Genomic DNA, 19,627 nt, shown 5'->3' with positions numbered 1-19,627 from the left:
CCTTCCACGTACATGTCAATCCTAGAGCAAAGGTGATAAGAGAGCTTCAGATAAAGGGAGTATCACCTTAGAGCCCAGAGAAATGTTTTAAGTGGTGTTTCAATTTTACCCGCCTGGTTATCAGGCCTCTCATTGAGGTTTTCCGGTGTTGTCATGGAACATGGCACATGACAACATGTGCTGAAGCCAAGCATTTCTGTCAGTCTCCTGTTACCTTTGGGTATTAATAAAACTCAACCTGGGAGGTAGGAAAATTCTCAAAGTATGTCAGCAGTTATCAATATGTATATATCAGTTATTTAATACTAATGCTAATAAAATAGTTGTACACAAAGTATTAAAATAGTTTCAAAGTAGTAAATTGGGCAGAGATCATACTGAAATGTGGAAATAACAGTGAGATCATCTATGCATGCTGATGCACGGAAGGAAAATGTACCAAGGACCCCTGGATGGCCTAAAATGTCTGCATCTGGATGGAAGGTTCTCGGACACAGTCAGGAGAGCAACTTAAAAAGGCACAAGACTCACTCTACAAGTTCCCTCTCTACTTGTGTGGAAAGGTGAGTCCTGTGTCTAACCATTTCATAGTGAAAAGACTGCTGGTGTGGGCACTGGAAACCTCTGTCCTGGTAAATGGTGAGTCTCTGAATTTTTTGAACCATAGTTCCTTTAGATTCGACCTTGGATAGCAATGTGTCTCAATTGTCTCAAATTCTTTGCTACTCCTTGCATAGGGAGTTGTTTTCATTCTGCCCTTGAGTCTGAGTGGGCCATGGGGACATCTTGACATAGAATGTGGAAAGAAAAGTTCTTGGAGTTCCACGGCTAGGTCACAAGAAGTCTTGCAGTTTCTGCCTGGTCTTGGAATTCTTGCTCTAAGGGCAGCCAGGCGCTATGTAGGAATCCACCCATACAGCAAAGCTCATGCTGTGTGGAAACCCAAGCTAGCCACATGCAAAGAGACAGAGGCCCAGCCAGACTCACAGGTTCCAGCCCTTCCAACCCAAGTGCCAGACAGACAAGCAAAGCACTGCCTGAGACACTCAGAGAGAACCCCTCCGCGGAGTCCTGTCAACTCACAGAACTGTGGGGGAGAATATTGAGTAGCAATAGATAACCAGAAGTGTGCCATTCTGAGCATTCTTATGGGATTATGAAGTCCAAAGAATTTTAAAATGCAAAGTGTCTAACACATACGAGGTTTTGTTGTAGCATACCAATGAAAGCACTATAAGTAAATTATTAATTCACTTTTAATGTATAAACATTAGTTCTGTGAAAGGTCTGCTTAAGAACCACTTGGCATTAACGCAGCTCTGAGGAACTCAGCTCATTAGAGACAGGGCTGAGTTCAGGGCTGGAGCAAGAGATGCAGAGGACTGATCTGGATCATCATGTTACTTTAGATGATCAGGAAGGGATGAGGCCAGTAGAATAATATAAAAAATTCCTGGGAGCCACTTGACTGCCACAGACCAAAGTAGGATAATTTTAGCACAAATAAGAATAACAATTAAATGAACAGAAACACACCAAAGATGTTTAAATTGTGACTTCATAGTAATATTAAATCAATAACAAGAACTAGTCAGTCACTGTTGAAGGATGCAAGTGAATCAGCTCATTACTTGGAAAACAAAGAAAACCAAACATCAATCCTACCTTTCTTATAGGAAATTGTAGTTTCAACTAAGCAGTGGTGGATGAAGTCTTATAGATACAGTATTTTTGATGATAAATGCTGAAGGAATGTTAGCACTGAACACCAAAGACCATCAATATCACAAAGCATAGACAGGCAGGCATTCTGTGCTTCCTGATAGAGGAATCCACCAACACTCATGAAGTGGTCTTGCAAAACCACCAGCACCTCTAACTCCAACTACAAATTTATAAAAATAGAAAGAAGAACACATTAAGCTATACTGCAGGGTTGCAATCAATAGGAAGTTGGCAGAAGCTACTAGAAAACATGAGAAAACTTACAGTTGAGACTTGAAAATATAAGATTAAAAATTTCTAACTGCATTAAATTTGTAAAAACAGTTTTTAAATATAAATGCATTTTGAATAAAACAATGCATAATCAATGACAATTTTACTTAAAACATTTAATAAAAATGAACTATTTGTTGTTTACCAACTCACAGTTTTCTACTTTTGTGCACTAATTTACAATTTACAGTTGCTGTTTTAAACTCTAGGTGACCTAAGACGATTTTGGCAGTTTGTAGACTGGTCTGCTTATTGCAGAAGCACTGGTGTGTGCATGTGAGAATCAGCTGATGTCTGAGAGGCTGGGAGTTACATCAGGTGTGACCAGAGACGAATGAGGTGGTTTCCAGTAGCCACTTCCAGAATCAGTTTCCCAGGGAGAGACTACCTTCCCACAAAACTTTGAGTCAGAGTTGTGATTTATTCCTGGGTGCTATGCTACTGCTTCCTAGTGGAGGCAAGCACAGGTTCATGAGAAAGTGGCTGGTTTTCTTTTAATGACAGCAAAATACAAAAAATTTACAGAAAATTAAGGAAACTGGTCACAAATTCATACTTATTGAAGGCAACCATGTACCTTGGGATTATTATATTGTTTCCTCCCTTTTGATATGTATTCATTATTTTAATAATAATAACTTAAATGAATTTTCGGTGACTCTATCAAGAACTCCACTGCATATGGCTGCTAATGAGCCTAAAAGTCTTAGTTCTCTTCTGCATAAGAAGCACTGTTTGGACCAGGCTTGCTCCTGCAGGATCCTGCCATACAAGTTGTGTTTTGCTGCTATGTATCTCAGGATAGCTCTGGTTTCCACCATATGCATTCCATCAATGTCAACCATGGGCACTTGCTCGTACATCAGATTTCCACCTTAAAATCACAAACAAAAGTTGGATTATTTGTTGTCTTTGATAGCAGTAACTAAGTTTTATTTAACTCTAAAGGTTCTACAAAATCGGGTTATGTAATAAAATAACATTTATCAAAATGCTTTTAGAGACTAAGAAAAATAAATTTTTGTGTATTCACTTGTATTAAAAAGGTGTGGTATGTAAGACACAATGTTAGTACTCTGGAAGATAAAAAAATACAGATACAGAAGCTTCTCTGGGACCGGCGTGGTGGTGCACTAGGTTACTCCTTGCCTGCAGCTCCTCTTTCAGTCCAGCTCTCTGCTGTGGCCCAGGAAGACAGTGGAGGATGGCCCAAGTCCTTGGGCCCCTGCACCCACGCGGAAGACCAGGAAGAAGCTCCTGGCTCCTGGCTCCTGGCTTCAGGTCGGCGTAGCTCCGGCCGTAGCGGCCATCTGGAGTTGAACCAACGGAAGGAAGACCTTTCTCTCTGTCTCTCTCATTGTTTGTAACTCTACCTGTCAAATAAATAAATAAAAATCTCAAAAAAAAAAAAAAAAAGCTTCTCTTCTGCCCCTTTTCTTATTCCTTACTGTGATTTTCTACGGTCACCTGTTAGTTTAGACTCTTTTTACCGCTGAACTACCAAGTAAGATCCTAAGTGGTTAACTTGGCCTCCAGATGGGCCTTTCTTATCTATCCCACATGCTCAGCCTGTTTGTCTTCTTGAAGTCTTAAGTCTCAGTTTAAATCTTTTTCATTACTCCCTGTTGTATGTAAGAGAATAAGCATAAATATTTATCCCAGTCTGGAATTGAAAGCACTCCTTGAAATTTTCCTCTACATACTTTCTACACATTATTCCTCACCATTGTTGCACATGAACCTGCCATGCCCTTTCTCTTCTCTTGCTGAATCCCAGTGATCTCCTATCTCAGTGATAATTCCTTTCTTTAGGCTTACTTTTTCAGTCTTTTAAGGAATCCTTACATTCAAACCATTACTAACAATAGCAGTGGTTTAATTAAAAAGACTGGATGGGGCCGGCGCCGTGGCTCAATAGGCTAATCCTCTGCCTTGCGGCGCCGGCACACTGGGTTCTAGTCCTGGTCGGGGTGCCGGATTCTGTTCCGGTTGCCCCTCTTCCAGGCCAGCTCTCTGCTGTGGCCCGGGAGTGCAGTGGAGGATGGCCCAAGTGCTTGGGCCCTGCACCCCATGGGAGACCAGGAGAAGCACCTGGCTCCTGCCATCGGATCAGCGCGGTGCGCAGGCCACAGTGCGCTGGCCACGGCGGCCATTGGAGGGTGAACCAACGGCAAAAGGAAGACCTTTCTCTCTCTCTCTCTCTCTCTCACTGTCCACTCTGCCTGTCAAAAAATAAAAAAAAAAAAAAAAAAAAAAAAAAAAGGATGCTGGATGGTCTGTCTCCCTCTGTGTCAGTCTGTCTTTATCTGGGCCTCAGAAAGGTAACAGTAAGGCTGGCCTTGTCGTTAACACCTAAAGTTGAGCCAATTCTCTTCATTGTCTCAGGATCTAACTGGAAGACTGAACTACATCAGTTATCTTAGCATAGAAAATTGAATATGAAGAAGTTATCCGGGCCTGAAAGGCACTGTTCCTGAAAGGAACAGTGTGGTATCATGAAGGTAGCAACTGTAGGAAGTAGATATCATCCCTGGGGCTGGGGAAATTAAAGGAAGAGGCTGGAATCATTATACCCTAGAATCTTGGTGGTGGGGCTCTTGCTTGGGGGATTTAAGTGCTGCCTTCCTTACATGTTGTCTGTGTAATTTTCACTGCTTTTACTTAAAATATGCATGTGGGATGGGCATTTGATGTAGCAGATAACATGACAATTGGGACACCTGTATCCCATATTGGAGTTCCTGGGTTTGAGTCCTGGCTGTGTTTTCAACTTCAGCTTCCTTCTAATGTGCACCTTGAGAGGCAGCAGGTGATGGCTCAGGTAATTGTGTCCCTGTCACCCATCTGGGAGTTGTGGATTGAGTTTCTGCCCCAGCTTTGGCCTGTTTCATCCATTGGCTATTGCAGGCATTTAGGGATTGAACCAGCAGATGGGAGCTCCCTTTCTGTCTCTGCCTCTCTCTGCCTCTCAATACATCAAATGTGTATGTGTGTGTGTGTGTGTGTGTGTGTGTGTATGAGTATGCAGGAGAGAGAGAGAGTGTGAGAGAGCGAGAGAGCCATAATAATAGAGCGTTTCATTCTTTGGTCTAATGCAACATCATGAGTAACAAGGCTTGTATCTCACCTTGGACTAACTCCTCAAATTCTTCACGTGTTTCAAAAAGTTGTTCTTCAAACTAAAAAATGAAAGAAACACACACCTAACATTATTGTGTGTTGCTATTAACCTTTTTTTTAATAATTATTACTATTGATTTCATGGAAAAGAATTAAATAGAAGTAAAAGAACTAACCACCAATTAAACCACAGAGTCTTCCATCCTCTTACTCCCCAGATGGCCGCAATGGCTGAAACAGTGCTGATCTGAAGCCAGGAGCTGCTTCTGGGTCTCCCACAATGGATGCAGGGACCCAGGTACTTGGGCCATCTTCTGCTTTCCCAGGCCATAGCAGAGAGCTGGATTGGAAGTGCAACAACCAGGACTCGAACTGGTGCCCATATGGGATGCCGGCACTGCAGGCGGTGACTTTACCTGCTATACCACAGAGCCAGCCCCAACCAGTCAATTTTTTTTCACTATAACTAAATACCCAAATGAGTTACTTATGAAGGAAGGAGGTTCGTTTTGACTGTGATTTAGAGGCTCACAGTCCAGCAGGCCGTTGGTTAGGCCGTTGGTGAAGCTGGAAGATGACCATGACAGGACATCCAGGGAGGAAGGACCTCATGGTGGAAGAGGAAGCAGAGAGAGTGTAGTGGGCCTGACCCAGACTTTGATCACCAACCCTCTTGCAGAAACTACCCCTAAAGACCATAGGACCATCCATGAGGCCTCTTTCTAAACACCGCAGGTGGATTAAGTTTCCACCCACCCTGCTCCATACATGAGACTGTGATATTTATGCTTCTAACATCTGCCTAAGTTTGGGAGCCATATCCTATTCAAACCACAGCAAAGCCTACTTCAAAAAGTTTGTGGAAAATGTGCATGATGAAAAAAATGACATAAATTTCAAAAAAAATTTTACACCATATAAACATCTTTTAGTTCCTTTTTTCCCATTAACTTTTTAGAAATACCCTTGTATACCAGTACATGGTTCCTTGGTTGTCATTCCTGCATGCTTAAATAATGTTAAACCAGGATGTTAGATCATATTCCTGCACCCTGAAGGCTAGTATTAACTTCAATCCTTAAATGTCTCCAGGGAATTCTGCCAATTTTATTTTATTTTATTTTTAAACTAAGGATACGCACACACACACACACACACACATATATATATATATATATTTAAAAAGTATTTATTTGTAAGGCAGAGTTACAGAGAGTGGGAGGAGAGGGAGAGAAAGAAAGAACTTCGATTCACTGGTTCACTCCCCAAATGGCCACAACAACCAGGGCGGGGCCAGGCCAAAGCCAGGAGCCAGGAGCTTCATCTTCGTCTCCCACATGTGTTCAGTGTTTGGGCGATCCTCCACTGCTTTTCTAGGCACATTAGCAGGGAGCTGGATCAGAAGTGAAGCAACCAGGACTTGAACCAGTGCTCATATGGGATGCTGGTGCTGCAGATGGCAGCTCAACTCATGGCACCACAGTGCCAACCCCAGGATAAATTATTGACTCTTTCCCCTTTTAAAAAATATTTTTGATGAATTTATTTTATCCAAAAGGCAGAGGGAGATTTGTGGGTTTACTCATGAAATGGATCAGGGTGAATCCAAGAGCCAAGAACTCAATCCAGTGTTCCACATGGGTGGCAGGGATCCCACTACTTGAGTAATCACCTGCTACCTCACCGGGTGCACATTAGTGGTGAGCTGGAATCGTGAGTGGAGCCAGGACTTGAACTCAGGTCCTCTAACATGGGATGTGGGTATCTCAAGCAGCATCTTAACTGCCACTCCAAATGCCTGCCTGTAAACGCTGCCAATTTTATAAAGCAAAGAAGATAAGTAAAAAAAGTCTTTCTTTTATTCACTTAAAATATTTTCTTTTCTTTTTTCTTTCTTTCTTTTTTTTATTTGATAGATAAGAGACAGTGAGTGAGAGAGAGAGAAAGGCCTTCCTTCCGTTGGTTCACCCCCCAAATGGCCGCTGTGGCCGGCACGCTGCGCCAATCTGAAGCCAGGAGCCAGGTGCTTCCTCCTGGTCTCCTGTGCTGATGCAGGGCCCAAACACTTGGGCCATCCTCCACTGCCTTCCCGGGTCACAGAAGAGAGCTGGACTGGAAGAGGAGCAACCGGGACTAGAACCTAGCGCTCATATGGGATGCCGGTGCCACAGGCAGAGGATTATCCAAGTGAGCCATGGCGCCGGCCCCACTTAAAATATTTTCAATATTCTTGCAGAAGTTACAGAACTCATTGTAGAAAAAATAGAAAATATGAATACATTAAAAAAAATCTCACTCTTCAAGCCTTTTCGCTAAAAACAAGCAAGTGTTTAGCAGTCATGTTCTTTTTCTTATGGCTAGGTCTTAGTAGAAATGTGGCATTCAGAGGACAGGAATTGGACACTTACTATATTTAAAAATCTTTATGTTGGGGTAGACTGGGAGTGTGTATGTGTGTGTGGTGGGGAAGTTCTCTTGTTTCTTCCCCCTGCTCTTTGTTTTTGCAAGGTAAGTTCTCCCTGGGTCTGTTTAATTATCTGTAATATGAAGTGCTATCTCTCCATTACCTTCCATTCTTCATAAAATTTTCTTGGTTTAGGTAGAGTTGATAGAGGTGTCTCTCTGTCCCCCACCCCTTTCTCTCATTTTCATTAGAAAAAAAGAAAAGAAAGGCCAGCAAACTGACATAATATTGGAATTCTTTTTTTCCAAACTTTCAGCTGATGCTTAGGGAGCACAGTGAGGTTAAGTGACTTGCCTCAAGTCCCTCAGCTGGATGCTGGGAGCATCAGGGCTGGGTTCCCTCATCTCCCAGCCCACGACATTTCGGGTGTTATCACCTTGGCTCCTGTGTAAGTTTTATTTACATGACTATTACAGGAAGAAGCCTTATTCCAAAGTTGGAACCAAATATGAGAATATCGAGGAGGTTAAGCCAGGTATAACAAAGCTTTCAGAGAAGCACTCCCCCCACCCCCAAATTAAATGTTATTTCTGAGTTTTATGAGGTGTGATGAAGAGAGCGGTGTGTTAATGATTTCACTTTCTCACGTCAGGAACTCTAGAGTAACTTTTACTGTCTGATTTGGCCAGGCTCCAAAAGCCTCAAGCGTGAAGCCCAACTCCAAATTCCAAGTGGGGCATACGCAGGCTGAGACTTGAGGGGAGTGTGGGAAGGGAACGGGGAGGAATGGGGAGCCCCCAGGGCTGGGGAATGGGGAATGGGGTGTGGAGGGGGTGAGCCAGTTCAGTGGCCCAGTTCTGGGTGTGGATACCAGCATGCCATCTATCCAGACTCAGTACTACCTGAGGAATTTCCCCAAGTTTTAGATGGACTTTCACCACAGCACACAGAAAAGGTTTCCTATCTGAACTTTCAGAAAAGGAAAATGGTGTGCTTTCTTCAATTTTATCTTTTGCTTAAAGGCTCACCGTGTGAGTGGCTGTGGTAGAAGCTGCAGAGGCACCAGAGATAAGCAAAGCAAAACCACTGTGGCGAAGTTGCATTTTCCACACAGCAGGGCTGTTGAACTTGTGAAAATTCATGTTGCTCACATCTCAAGGGAAATGCGGGCACAGAAGGCAGGAACTGACGACAGAGTCTTCTCCTGACCCTGGCAGCTATGGCAGTACTGACTTACCTGAGTCTAAAAACTGAGCAATCAGGAGTTCTGAGAAGGGGCTTTGTGTGGCTCAGAGAAGAGAACTTGCCTTTCCTCATTTTGTAAAAATTAAGTCGTTGGCGGGAGAAGTCAGTTCAAGCTTTTTTTTTTTTTTAATTATACTAAAATATATGCAATGCCCCCCAAGAAATCTTTCCTTTCTCTCTCATTCTGTCATTCTTTCATCATTTATCCACTTGTCATCTATCCATCTTAACACGGATAGACCTCAGAAACACATTATTGAGTGCAAAGAGGAAACATGTAATGATACACAAAAGGAGACATTAATCTAAATTATTTCCAAAGGCACAGGAGTCCAAGATTGGTGAATACAGATGTGAATGCAAAATTACAGATGTTAGACTGACTAGTTACAGTTTGTAAAGCAGAGATGTATGTGATGGTCCAATTGAATTTTAGCTCTGTTAATGTTTATATTTAACAGAAACATATATTACCTGTGGTTTTTTTTTTAAAAGACTGAAGGCAATTGTAAACTACTAAAAATTGCTCATTCCATGTCATAGCATCATGTTATTACAATATTCTTTGTATTTTACATGTCTTCAAAATTTTAATTTAAGACATGAAAAATAAAGGATTTGTAAGGCTGGCGCCGTGGCTCAATAGGCTAATCCTCAGCCTTGCGGCGCCGGCACACTGGGTTCTAGTCCCGGTCAGGGTGTCGGATTCTGTCCCGGTTGCCCCTCTTCCAGGCCAGCTCTCTGCTATGGCCAGGGAGTGCAGTGGAGGATGGCCCAAGTGCTTGGGCCCTGCACCCCATGGGAGACCAGGAGAGCACCTGGGTGCGGTGCGCCGACCACGGCGGCCATTGGAGGGTGAACCAACAGCAAAGGAAGACCTTTCTCTCTCTCTCTCACTGTCCACTCTGCCTGTCAAAAAAAAAAAAAAAAAAAAAAGGATTTGTAGAAAGGTAAACTTTTTAAAAAGATCTTCCTTTACAATAACACTACCTGATCATATAAAATGTATGTATTTCACAAAGCACTTAAATCTAAACCATGTTCCAAGCTACATTCACGTAAGGTGTCTCCATTTCTACAGAACAAAGGAGCCGATTCCTTCTGACAGGGTTTCAATAGAACATAGAGCATACCAATGAGTATCAAGTGACCAGGGTTACTTGCCACTTTTATGTAAACTGCAATAGAGCTGGTCATAGGCTAGCAGAAACTCCCTGTTCCTTCATCTTTGGATTTAAGAGACCATTTAAGAGTGACTAAGAAAATATTTCTGTATGGGTTACAAAAGAGGCTAATTTTTTTATATCCACAATTAATGTTCAGGCAGACTCAAAGATTTTTTGAAGGCTGTTTATATATTTTAATAACTTACCTTTTAAAGGTTTTGAGAATGTAATTTTTGATTATTTAAAAATTCATTGATGTGCAAGACAGTTATATTTTTAGTAGCAAATTATAAACACTATTTGAGGCTACTTCAAAAATTCATGGAGATGAATTAAGAGATAATTTTATTTTGGTGCAAAATCTTTTGAAATTTGCACAAAGGGTCTTCAAAAAGCACGTGAAAAACACATGAAAAAACTGCATGGATTTAAAATTTTTTTGAAAAATTTTTTTTTACATTTTCCAGTACTTTTTCAGTATTTGCATCACCTTGGTTGAGCATAGTATCAGCAAACAGATACCTGTTCACTAATCCACTCCCAGCCCACATTTAATGTGCATATGGCAAAAACTGTTTTTTGTTTGGGAATCATATAAAGAGTTTTTTGCAGCATTACCCTAAGTAAGTGCTCAATGACTTACAGACAAAAATAATATGAGCAAATCCAGCATTTTACCTCTACTCCAGCTGCAGCCAAGAGCCAACGGACGGTTTCCATTCTCCCTCTTCCATTGAAGTAGTGAGGCTTGGGCTTTCTTGACATGCTTAAGGATCCCTGAAAATCAACAAGAGAGACTGACTGAGACTTATGCACAGAGGAAGAGCAATGTCAGCTTACAGAGCAGCACAGGTTGATCAGAAAGCTGTGGACACACAACTTGGGCTCCAAGTCCAAACAGCTTCTCAGCTCTAAGACCACCTGCTTTGTGTTCTGTCTCACAAATCTCACAAATGGAGTTTATCCTTACAAACTGGTACATTACATTTCAGGTTAAAAAAAATCCAATAACAGATACATTTTTTTTTAAGATAGAAAGAGGATGAGAGTGAGGAAGCCAGCCATACAGAAGGAACTCAGGAGTCAGACCTATCCAGCTTTACTTCTGGAGGCAGATGCAAGGTTTGGGCATTCCAATCTTTTTTGTGTGTTTTTCTAGACAGATCTTCCCCCTCCTCCTGTTGGAACAAGACCAGACTGGAGGAACTTGGCAAGATAAGAGGAGGTTGATGTTTTTCTCTATTCTAGTTAATCTTATTGATCTGACATCTTCTGATACTAAAGATAGCGTTTCAAGAATCTTCTCAAGGACTTATTGGGATTTAAAGCGAAAGTGCAAAAGTAGGCCAAGGTTGCCTTTTCACAATTCTGTTGAAATGGAAAATTTTTATTTATAAACATAACACATGCTCATTTTAAAGACATTAAAATAGGACAGAATATATAAATTAAAGCTCATCCCATCCCCACCCCTCCACCCCAAAATAGCCTCTGATGCTTGTGAGATATGAAGATAGGCTTGGTAGATCCCAGGACCTGGATATTCAAAAGTAGCTGGAGGTCCTGGATAAGAGGGTCCAGAAAGGAAGAGGGGGCTGTTGGGAGGGGAGGGTGGTTTTAGGAGTAGGAGTACCTTCACATGTAAATGGGAGCTGATCGATTTTGCAGCCCATCAGTCGGCTCACTGCCAGAACCAGCACTTGGACCATGAAGAGCTCAGCAAAGTACATAGAGAATAGATTGAGAATACCACTGTTTTGAAAACCAGGATGAAAACAAAGTGATGTAAGCCTTGCGAGGACATGTGCTGTGTCATACATAGCATGGTAGGAATGTGGAAGGACAAGCAGAAGAGAAGAGAGGAGACATTAGCCAAGGATAACTTGTTCTCCTAGAGTGAACAAACTCCACCAAGAAAGGCATGAACCCCTCTTGATGACCTAATTACCTCTTTTTTTTTTTTTTTTTTTGACAGGCAGAGTGGACAGTGAGAGAGAGAGAGACAGAGAAAGGTCTTCCTTTTGCCGTTGGTTCACCCTCCAATGGCCGCCGCGGCCGGCGCGCTGCGGCCGGCGCACCGCGCTGATCCGATGGCAGGAGCCAGGAGCCAGGTGCTTTTCCTGGTCTCCCATGGGGTGCAGGGCCCAAGCACTTGGGCCATCCTCCACTGCACTCCCTGGCCACAGCAGAGAGCTGGCCTGGAAGAGGGGCAACCGGGACAGACTCCGGCGCCCCGACCGGGACTAGAACCCGGTGTGCCGGCGCCGCTAGGCGGAGGATTAGCCTAGTGAGCCGCGACGCCGGCCGCTAATTACCTCTTAAAGGTAATTGCCTCAATGGAAATCAACTTTCAACATGACTTTTGGGGGAGACAAATCTTCTTCAAATTATAGCAGATAATAACACAAATCTTGCAGGTTGAGGATTTTTAAAAATTAATTAATTAATTAATTAATTTGAAAGTCTTTCCACTTTCCTAACATGTTATGAAACAGTTAGAGATAGGGAGAAACAGAGAGAAAGAAAGAGATCTTCCAACCACTGGTTCACTCCCCAGATGGCTGTAATAACCAGGCTGGGCCAGGCCAAAGCCAGGGGCAGGAGTTTCTTCTCGGTCTCCTACATGGGTGCAGGAACCCAAGCACTTCAGCCATCTTCCATTGCTTTCCCAGGCACATTATCAGTGATCTGGATTGGAAGAGGAACATCTGGGACTCCAACTGGTGCCCATATAGGATGTCAGCTTTGCAGGTGGTGGCTTTAACTGCTACGCCACAATGCTGGACCCAGCTGAGGATTTCAATTGAGGTGAAATGTGCAATATGTTTAGGCTTCAGTGAATGATGGATGATGGGAAATAGTCCTTGTCCATGGGAAGAGGTATGGGAAGCAGCTCTTGGAAGAGGAAATTGAAAAGAGCTGGAACCACCATCTTTGCAGTGGGATAACTGGAGAGACAGTAGTGGGGGCAGGAGAGAGATTGGGAGGAAGTCAAGATCTCAAGCCTCTCCTAGGATCCAAGGAACAAGCAGGTGGGGAGGCTGCCAAGCTCTGAGCAGCAGGAGAGATATATCCTTGAACAGAAAAGCTATCTCTGCTTACTAGGGCCAAGTGGAACAGCCAAGTTCTCATACCTACTTTTATGTATCCAGTTGACTGAGCCAAGGGGTACACAGAAAATTGGTAATACATTTCCAGGTGTGTCTGTGAGAGTGTCTTTGGAGGGGATTAGTATTTGCTCAATCAGCAGATTGAGCAAGGAGAATAATCCTCCCCATGTGGGCTCATATATCCCAATGTATTGAGTGCCCAAGTAGAACAAAAAGGTGGAGGAAGTACATATTAACTGTCTCTGCTTAAGCTGAAACATCTATCTCCTCTGGACCTTGGACATTGGTGCTTCTAGTTTGGGGCTTTTGGCTTTGGGCTTGGATTTACATGATAATCCCTGCTGATTCAAAAGCCTTCATACTTTGCATTGCACCACCAACTTTCCTGGTTCTCCATCCTGAAGGTGGCAGGTCGTGGGATTTATCAAGCTCCATAACCATGTGAGCTAATTCCTATAACCAAACTCCTGATACATCTGTCTATACATAACCTGTTGGTTCTCATTTCCTAGAGAACCCTGACTGATCCATAAGCCATCTGATAGTGTACAGGTATGGGAGCTGTCCTGTGGAAGAAGTCCATACAACTGTGGGCAACTATAGAAGGACCAGAATGGGAGCTTTTGTGGAGCCTCAGAAAAGGAGCTAAAATCCGTGAGATGGGGTTACAGCTAGAGAAATAGCTGGTGTTGCCAACCAACTGTGCCCTAGGCAGGACGACCTGGAAAATAACAATTATCTTTTAGAGGCCTGTCCCTCCACCCAGGCTGGAAGTTCCTTGGTGACCGTAATGCAGGAGCTCAGCTCTTGGGAGATTACATCCAGATTTTGATAGGCCAAAGAACAGCTGTGGGGCCTTGTTCATGTTCATACCTCTTTATGTTCACAGTGGGAAGCAAATAGATACAGGAAATACCTCTTGTTCAGGGTGGCTGCCAAGCTATACAAGAGGATCTGTGCCAAACCATGTCCCCAGTTTCTTTTATGGGCTTATATTAAATAGTTACACAGCACCAAGCAGTTACATCACGGGGCTATGACAGTTCTGGGTCTTCTGGTTACCATGACATTGGTTGTCATAGAAGCAGAGACACAGGAGAGCATAAAGATATGGGACCATAAAGAACTTGATAAGCTTCACTTTCTCAAAAGGGATCATATTCTTTTAACTTCAGTTCCTAAAAATACTTAGCTCATTGGAGAACCTCTGTTGTTGGTGGGCTAGTTTGTGGATGGATGGTTACATGGGTGGATCATGAATAGTCTAATTAACAATCAAGAGTGTTTGAGTAATAGAGTATACTAATTGAGCCAGATGTCTTCCTATGTAATAAAAGGAAGGAAGAAAAAATGGATGTGTGAATAAAATTTTTCATCACTCATCCAATAGCTGTTTGTCATAATCTTCTATTACCAGGCACCATGCTTGGCACTACAGATACAGCAGTGAGGAGACAAAACTGAACCCTGCTCTCATCAGCATGGCAGTGTAGTTAGTTGCCTACTACGTTTTGGTTTTCAGTCACAAAATTTATCATGAAAATAAGGACAGAGGCTGGCATCCTGCAGAACTCTACCCATCTTTGTTCTTCATCTCTGCTCCTTTCTGGTCATTTCCTTCCACATGGCAATCATGATCAGTGAGCAGCTCCTAAGGATAATATACTAGAGCTACAGCAACTGGAGGGAGGCTTGGCTGAATCCATTGATTCCAAATTCAAAACTACAGGCCAAGTAGCCAACTCTCAGCTGGGATCTAGAGCCTACTCCTTAGGGTCTGGTCATCTCTGAAGAAGGGAAGGAATGAAGTTAGGGTAGAACACTGAAGTTTCTTTGGGAGTCACTGGGATGGAAAAGGGAGAGAAGGAGAGGAGAGAGGCATGGCTGTCTTTTTTGTGAGGGAAGTGTAGGGAAGGGGATAACTAGACAGACAAAATAATAAGTGCCCTCTCCAGAGATGGAATAAAAGACATGGTGGAGTAGACTGAAGTGGCACATGGGGTCAGCTGGAGAAGAAAGGCTGTGAGGAATTGTGCCTTGCAGCTGCCAGAGAGCCATGGTCAGGCAGTACTATGTGCTTCCACAAAGAATGTTAAGTTCAACTGACAGCTCTGGATTTGACTCCCAGCTGGCTGTTTATTCATTAAGAGGTTACTTAAGCCTTGAATTTAATTTTCTCCATATTGTGGATGGGAATTATCACACTTAGCCCCATAGCACTATTGTGAATATTAAATGGAATAAAATTCTCAATGGACTTTCAAGTGACAGGGAGCGAGTAAATATCCAATAACCAGCAGTTGTTGTTACGAATTAGGCCAAAGCCTTCTCCCTGTGGAGGAGTTTGTGCTGGTAGGTAATTGTTTTTTTTTGTTTGTTTGTTGTTTATGACTCTGCTGGCCCACTTGATTGTGTTTCATGAGTATTACTGGGTCAGTTTTGATGGTGATGTTTTCAGTATAGACCCCAACATGAAATGAGATCATGTGGTCAGTCAGTCTGGGACACTGGCAAAAAAGGTTCTTTTGTCACACGAATGTCTTTGAGGTACTCCAGACCAAATGCAGACTTTTCTGGTAATTGATCTAAGAACCATAATAAACATTTTTATTATAATAGCTATGGTTTATTGAGTGTTTGTAATTTTGGAGACATTTTACCAAGTAGACAACTTTGGAGCACATTCCCTGTCTGCAGTGATTCTCCTTCTTTGAGAACTGCTCCATCTCCCCCCACCTCCTGCACAAGAAGTGGTGGGCTCCTGCTGATCATGATTGTACTACATAACCCCACCTCCTAGCCCTGACTGATTGATGACTCAAGTCTGTTGAATCACTGGAAGAATTCAAGTCAGTCTTCATTTTAGCACTGAGACTATGAGGCAGCTCTGTGTGATTGGAACTGAAACAAATTCTCAAGGATCATGCATCAGCCACATTTTTTCATGTGGAGGGAGAAACAGAGGAAGAAATTGATAAAAAAGAGCAGAACACAGACTGCCAAAAAATGCTGTTTCGGTATGTCATGATGATGTGACACCTTAACAGTAGAGACTCCATTTTAGAGCACGCGAGGCTCCGTCCTGAGAAAGTACCCACCACTAAGAGACTATGGTCTAGAACTAACTATGGTCTAGAACTTAGACACTACAGTACACTGCATCCCACTTGGCAGAACACAGAAATGCCCTAGCATGATTACTCAAGCTTAAAATACCTGGATTAATGTTAAGATTGTAATTTGTCTATTGTCAAGATTGTAATTGATACTGGTTTCACATAGGCCTTAGGTCAGCTTGACCCTAGTAACCATGTATTTCCCTCAATTCTAGCAACCATGTATTCCCCCTCCCCTCCTTGTGATTTTTGTCTTTATTAACCCTGTTGCTTTGAGCTTTGGGGTCTAGAGTTCTTTAGGGCATGAGCCTGCTCTCCACCACTGGCCATAAAGGACTGTCAAATTTTATCAATGTGTGGTACTCCACTGTTTGCACTCACTCAGGCACAACAATGGTGTTGCACTAGCAAAATCTTGATGATTCAATTCTTCCTTGGATCTGGAAAGCAGGTTGTTTATAATGGCATCTACCAGTGTCTGCACATGAGAAATAGATTCCACTCATTCATCAGTTGGGTTTTCTCTATACTTTCTCCAGGGTTTCCCTTTCTGCCTAACTATCTCTTCCCTAAACATTGTTTGAAGAAAGGAGTGTGCACACCACTTGTTTGCTTCCCTGGTCATCCTCCTGCCACTCCTGTATTACTGTGGTCCTGGCATACTTCAGTCCTTAGTCTACCTAGAGTAGGGTAGGACAATTATATTGTTTTTCAAATCAGTCCTTTAAGTATCTTTCTTCTCTTTCAAGAACCAAAAACCTACTCCTCTTTGAAAGAGACACAAGCAACATTTAACTCACATATAGCATGTCAAACCTTTGGGATGGAATGATATTTAGAGACAACCAAGGGTTGCATATGTTGTATTTCCTCATCATATTTGCCTATACCCATGGCTCTCCCAGTTAATTTTAAACTCACTGAGTATCAAAACAGACAAAACTTTGGCATTAAAAAAGCCTGGACTTTGAGGTTAGATATGCCTAACATATGTTGCATATTCTGGTTATCTGTTACTGCATAACAAATAACACTAAAAACAATTATTTAATTTGCTTACAGTTTTGTAGCTTGGGAATTGGGAAGGACTCAGCTGAGTGGTTCTTGCCTTGGGTCTTTCTTGAAATGCTAGTCAGATTTTGACTAGGACAGGAGTCAACTGAAGACTCAAGTGGGCTGGGTGTTCCAGAGGGTTCCTCCCATGATTGACATTTGATACTGACTGTGGGCTAGGACCTCAGTGCTGGGCTCTTGACTAAGGTGCCTACCCATGGCCTTTGTTACTTGTATTCCTAAGTAACATTATGACTGGGTCCCTGGTGCATGAAGAGAGTGTTTTGTGACCAAAGCAGGAGCTGTCAGGCTTATTCTGTGCTAGCTTCAAAAGTCACATAGTGTTGATGTCATAATATTCTGTTAGTTTAAAGTGAGTCACTAAGTCCAGCCCCATTTCTCTTTAGGAGAAAGGCTAAAGAATTTGCTTCTATCTTTAATCCAATTCATGCTATAAATAAATGATCCCAAAGAACTGGTGAAGAACCTGGCCATCCAGAATTAGAAATAGGAACTGGAGGGTCCACATTATGGCATAAGGGGTTAAACTACTGCCTACCATGCTGGCATCCCATTTGGGTGCTGGTTCATGTCTCAGCTGCTCCACTTCTGATCCTGCTTCCTGCTAATGCACCTGGGAAATTGGTGGAAGATGACCCAAGTCCTTGGGCACTGAAACCCATGTGGGAGACCTGGATGAAGCTTTGGCCTGGCACAGCCCTGGCTGTTGTGGCCACTTAGGGAGTGAACCAGTGGATGGAAGACCTCTCTCTCTCTCTCTCTCTCTCTCCCTTCTCTTGTGTATCTTCCTCTCTCTCTCTAACTCTGCCTTCCAAATAAATAAAAATAAAATATTAAAAAAGAAATAGGGGCCGGCGCCGCGGCTCACTAGGCTAATCCTCCGCCTTGCGGCGCCGGCACACCGGGTTCTAGTCCCGGTCGGGGCGCCGGGTTCTGTCCCGGTTGCCCCTCTTCCAGGCCAGCTCTCTGCTATGGCCAGGGAGTGCAGTGGAGGATGGCCCAGGTGCTTGGGCCCTGCACCCCATGGGAGACCAGGAAAAGCACCTGGCTCCTGGCTCCTGCCATTGGATCAGCGCGGTTCGCCGGCAGCAGCGTGCCGGCCGCGGTGGCCATTGGAGGGTGAACCAACGGCAAAGGAAGACCTTTCTCTCTGTCTCTCTCTCTCTCACAGTCCACTCTGCCTGTCAAAAAAAAAAATAAAAAATAAAAAAAAATAAAAAAATAAAAAAAAAAAAGAAAAAACAATTTCCAAAAAAAAAAAAAAAAAAAAAAGAAATAGGAATTGGAGAGGGAAGGAAGGCCATCTAGACACCCAAGTGGTGGAGATAACATTCTATTCCCTCCTATGATTTCCATCATATTCTAGAGGAAGCAGATTAGGAAATGCCAGAATTATGCTATGTATTACAGTATCTGAGAGTACAGGAAACCTTTGCATTGCTATTTACAAAAACGCAATGCTGTAAAAGCATTGAATATAAAAGTCTGGGTACAAGAATTGGAAAAAATATTTACAAACTATGCTACAGATAAAGGATTAATAACCAGAGTCTACAAAGAGATCAAGAAACTCCACAAAAAGAAACTCCACAACAACAAAACAAACAACCCACTTAAGAGATAGGCCAAGGACCTCAATAGACATTTTTCAAAAGAGGAAATCCAAATGGCCAACAGGCACATGAAAAAATGTTCAAGGTCATTAGCAATCAGGGAAATGCAAATCAAAACCATAATGAGGTTTCACCTCACCCTGGTTAGAATGGCTCACATACAGAAATCTACCAAGAACAGATGCTGGCAAGGATGTGGGGAGAAAGGGACACTAACCCACTGTTGGTGGGAATGCAAACTGGTCAAGCCACTATGGAAGTCAGTCTGGAGATTCCTCAGAAACCTGAAGATAACCCTACCGTTCGACCCAGCCATACCACTCCTTGGAATTTACCCAAAGGAATTTAAATTGGCAAACAAAAAAGCGGTCTGCACCTCCATGTTTATTGCAGCTCAATTCACAATAGCTAAGACCTGGAATCAACCTAAATGCCCATCAACGGTAGACTGGATAAAGAAATTATGGGATATGTACTCTTTAGAATACTATACAGCAGTCAAAAACAATGAAATCCGGTCATTTGCAACAAAATGGAGGAATCGGGAACACATCATGCTGAGTGAAATAAGCCAGTCCCAAAGGGACAAATATCATATGTTCTCCCTGATCGGCGACAACTAACCGAGCACCAAAAAGGAAACCTGTTAAAGTGAAAAGGACACTATGAGAAACAGCGACTTGATCTGCCCTTGCTCTGACTGTTGATGAACAACTTAATATGTTATCCCTCTTAGTATTTTTTTTGTCTGTTCTACTTAATACTATTGGTTTAATTCTGT

General features: G+C 42.7%; 2 protein-coding genes across 7 annotated transcripts in view; one reads left to right on the top strand and one right to left on the bottom strand.

Annotated features, from left to right (window-relative positions):
- TMEM14A (transmembrane protein 14A) overlaps positions 1-19,627 on the top strand; it is a 68,096-nt gene that overhangs the window by 29,148 nt on the left and 19,321 nt on the right. The window contains exons 5-6 of one of the 6 annotated variants that reach the window (XM_070074001.1): positions 430-563; positions 3,154-3,414. The exons of 3 other annotated variants lie outside the window; for them this stretch is intronic. In XM_070074001.1, coding sequence (XP_069930102.1) covers positions 430-514 — 85 coding nt within the window. In that variant the 3' untranslated portion in view covers positions 515-563; positions 3,154-3,414. Of the gene's footprint in view, positions 1-429; positions 3,415-19,627 lie in introns of those variants that run through there. 2 more of the 6 variants (XM_070074000.1, XM_008263050.4) reach the window with 2 other exon arrangements.
- Positions 2,619-17,410, bottom strand: LOC100353174 (glutathione S-transferase 3). Its single transcript, XM_008263048.4, has 4 exons — positions 17,220-17,410; positions 10,612-10,710; positions 5,126-5,177; positions 2,619-2,872 (listed from the first exon to the last, which is right to left on the bottom strand). Exons 2-4 carry the CDS (start codon positions 10,696-10,698, stop codon positions 2,619-2,621), a joined length of 393 nt encoding a protein of 130 aa, XP_008261270.2. The 5' UTR covers positions 10,699-10,710; positions 17,220-17,410.

Source organism: Oryctolagus cuniculus, chromosome 5, assembly GCF_964237555.1.
Source record: "Oryctolagus cuniculus chromosome 5, mOryCun1.1, whole genome shotgun sequence".
Classification (NCBI taxonomy): domain Eukaryota; kingdom Metazoa; phylum Chordata; class Mammalia; order Lagomorpha; family Leporidae; genus Oryctolagus; species Oryctolagus cuniculus.
This window is presented reverse-complemented; position numbering and strand designations above follow the sequence as displayed.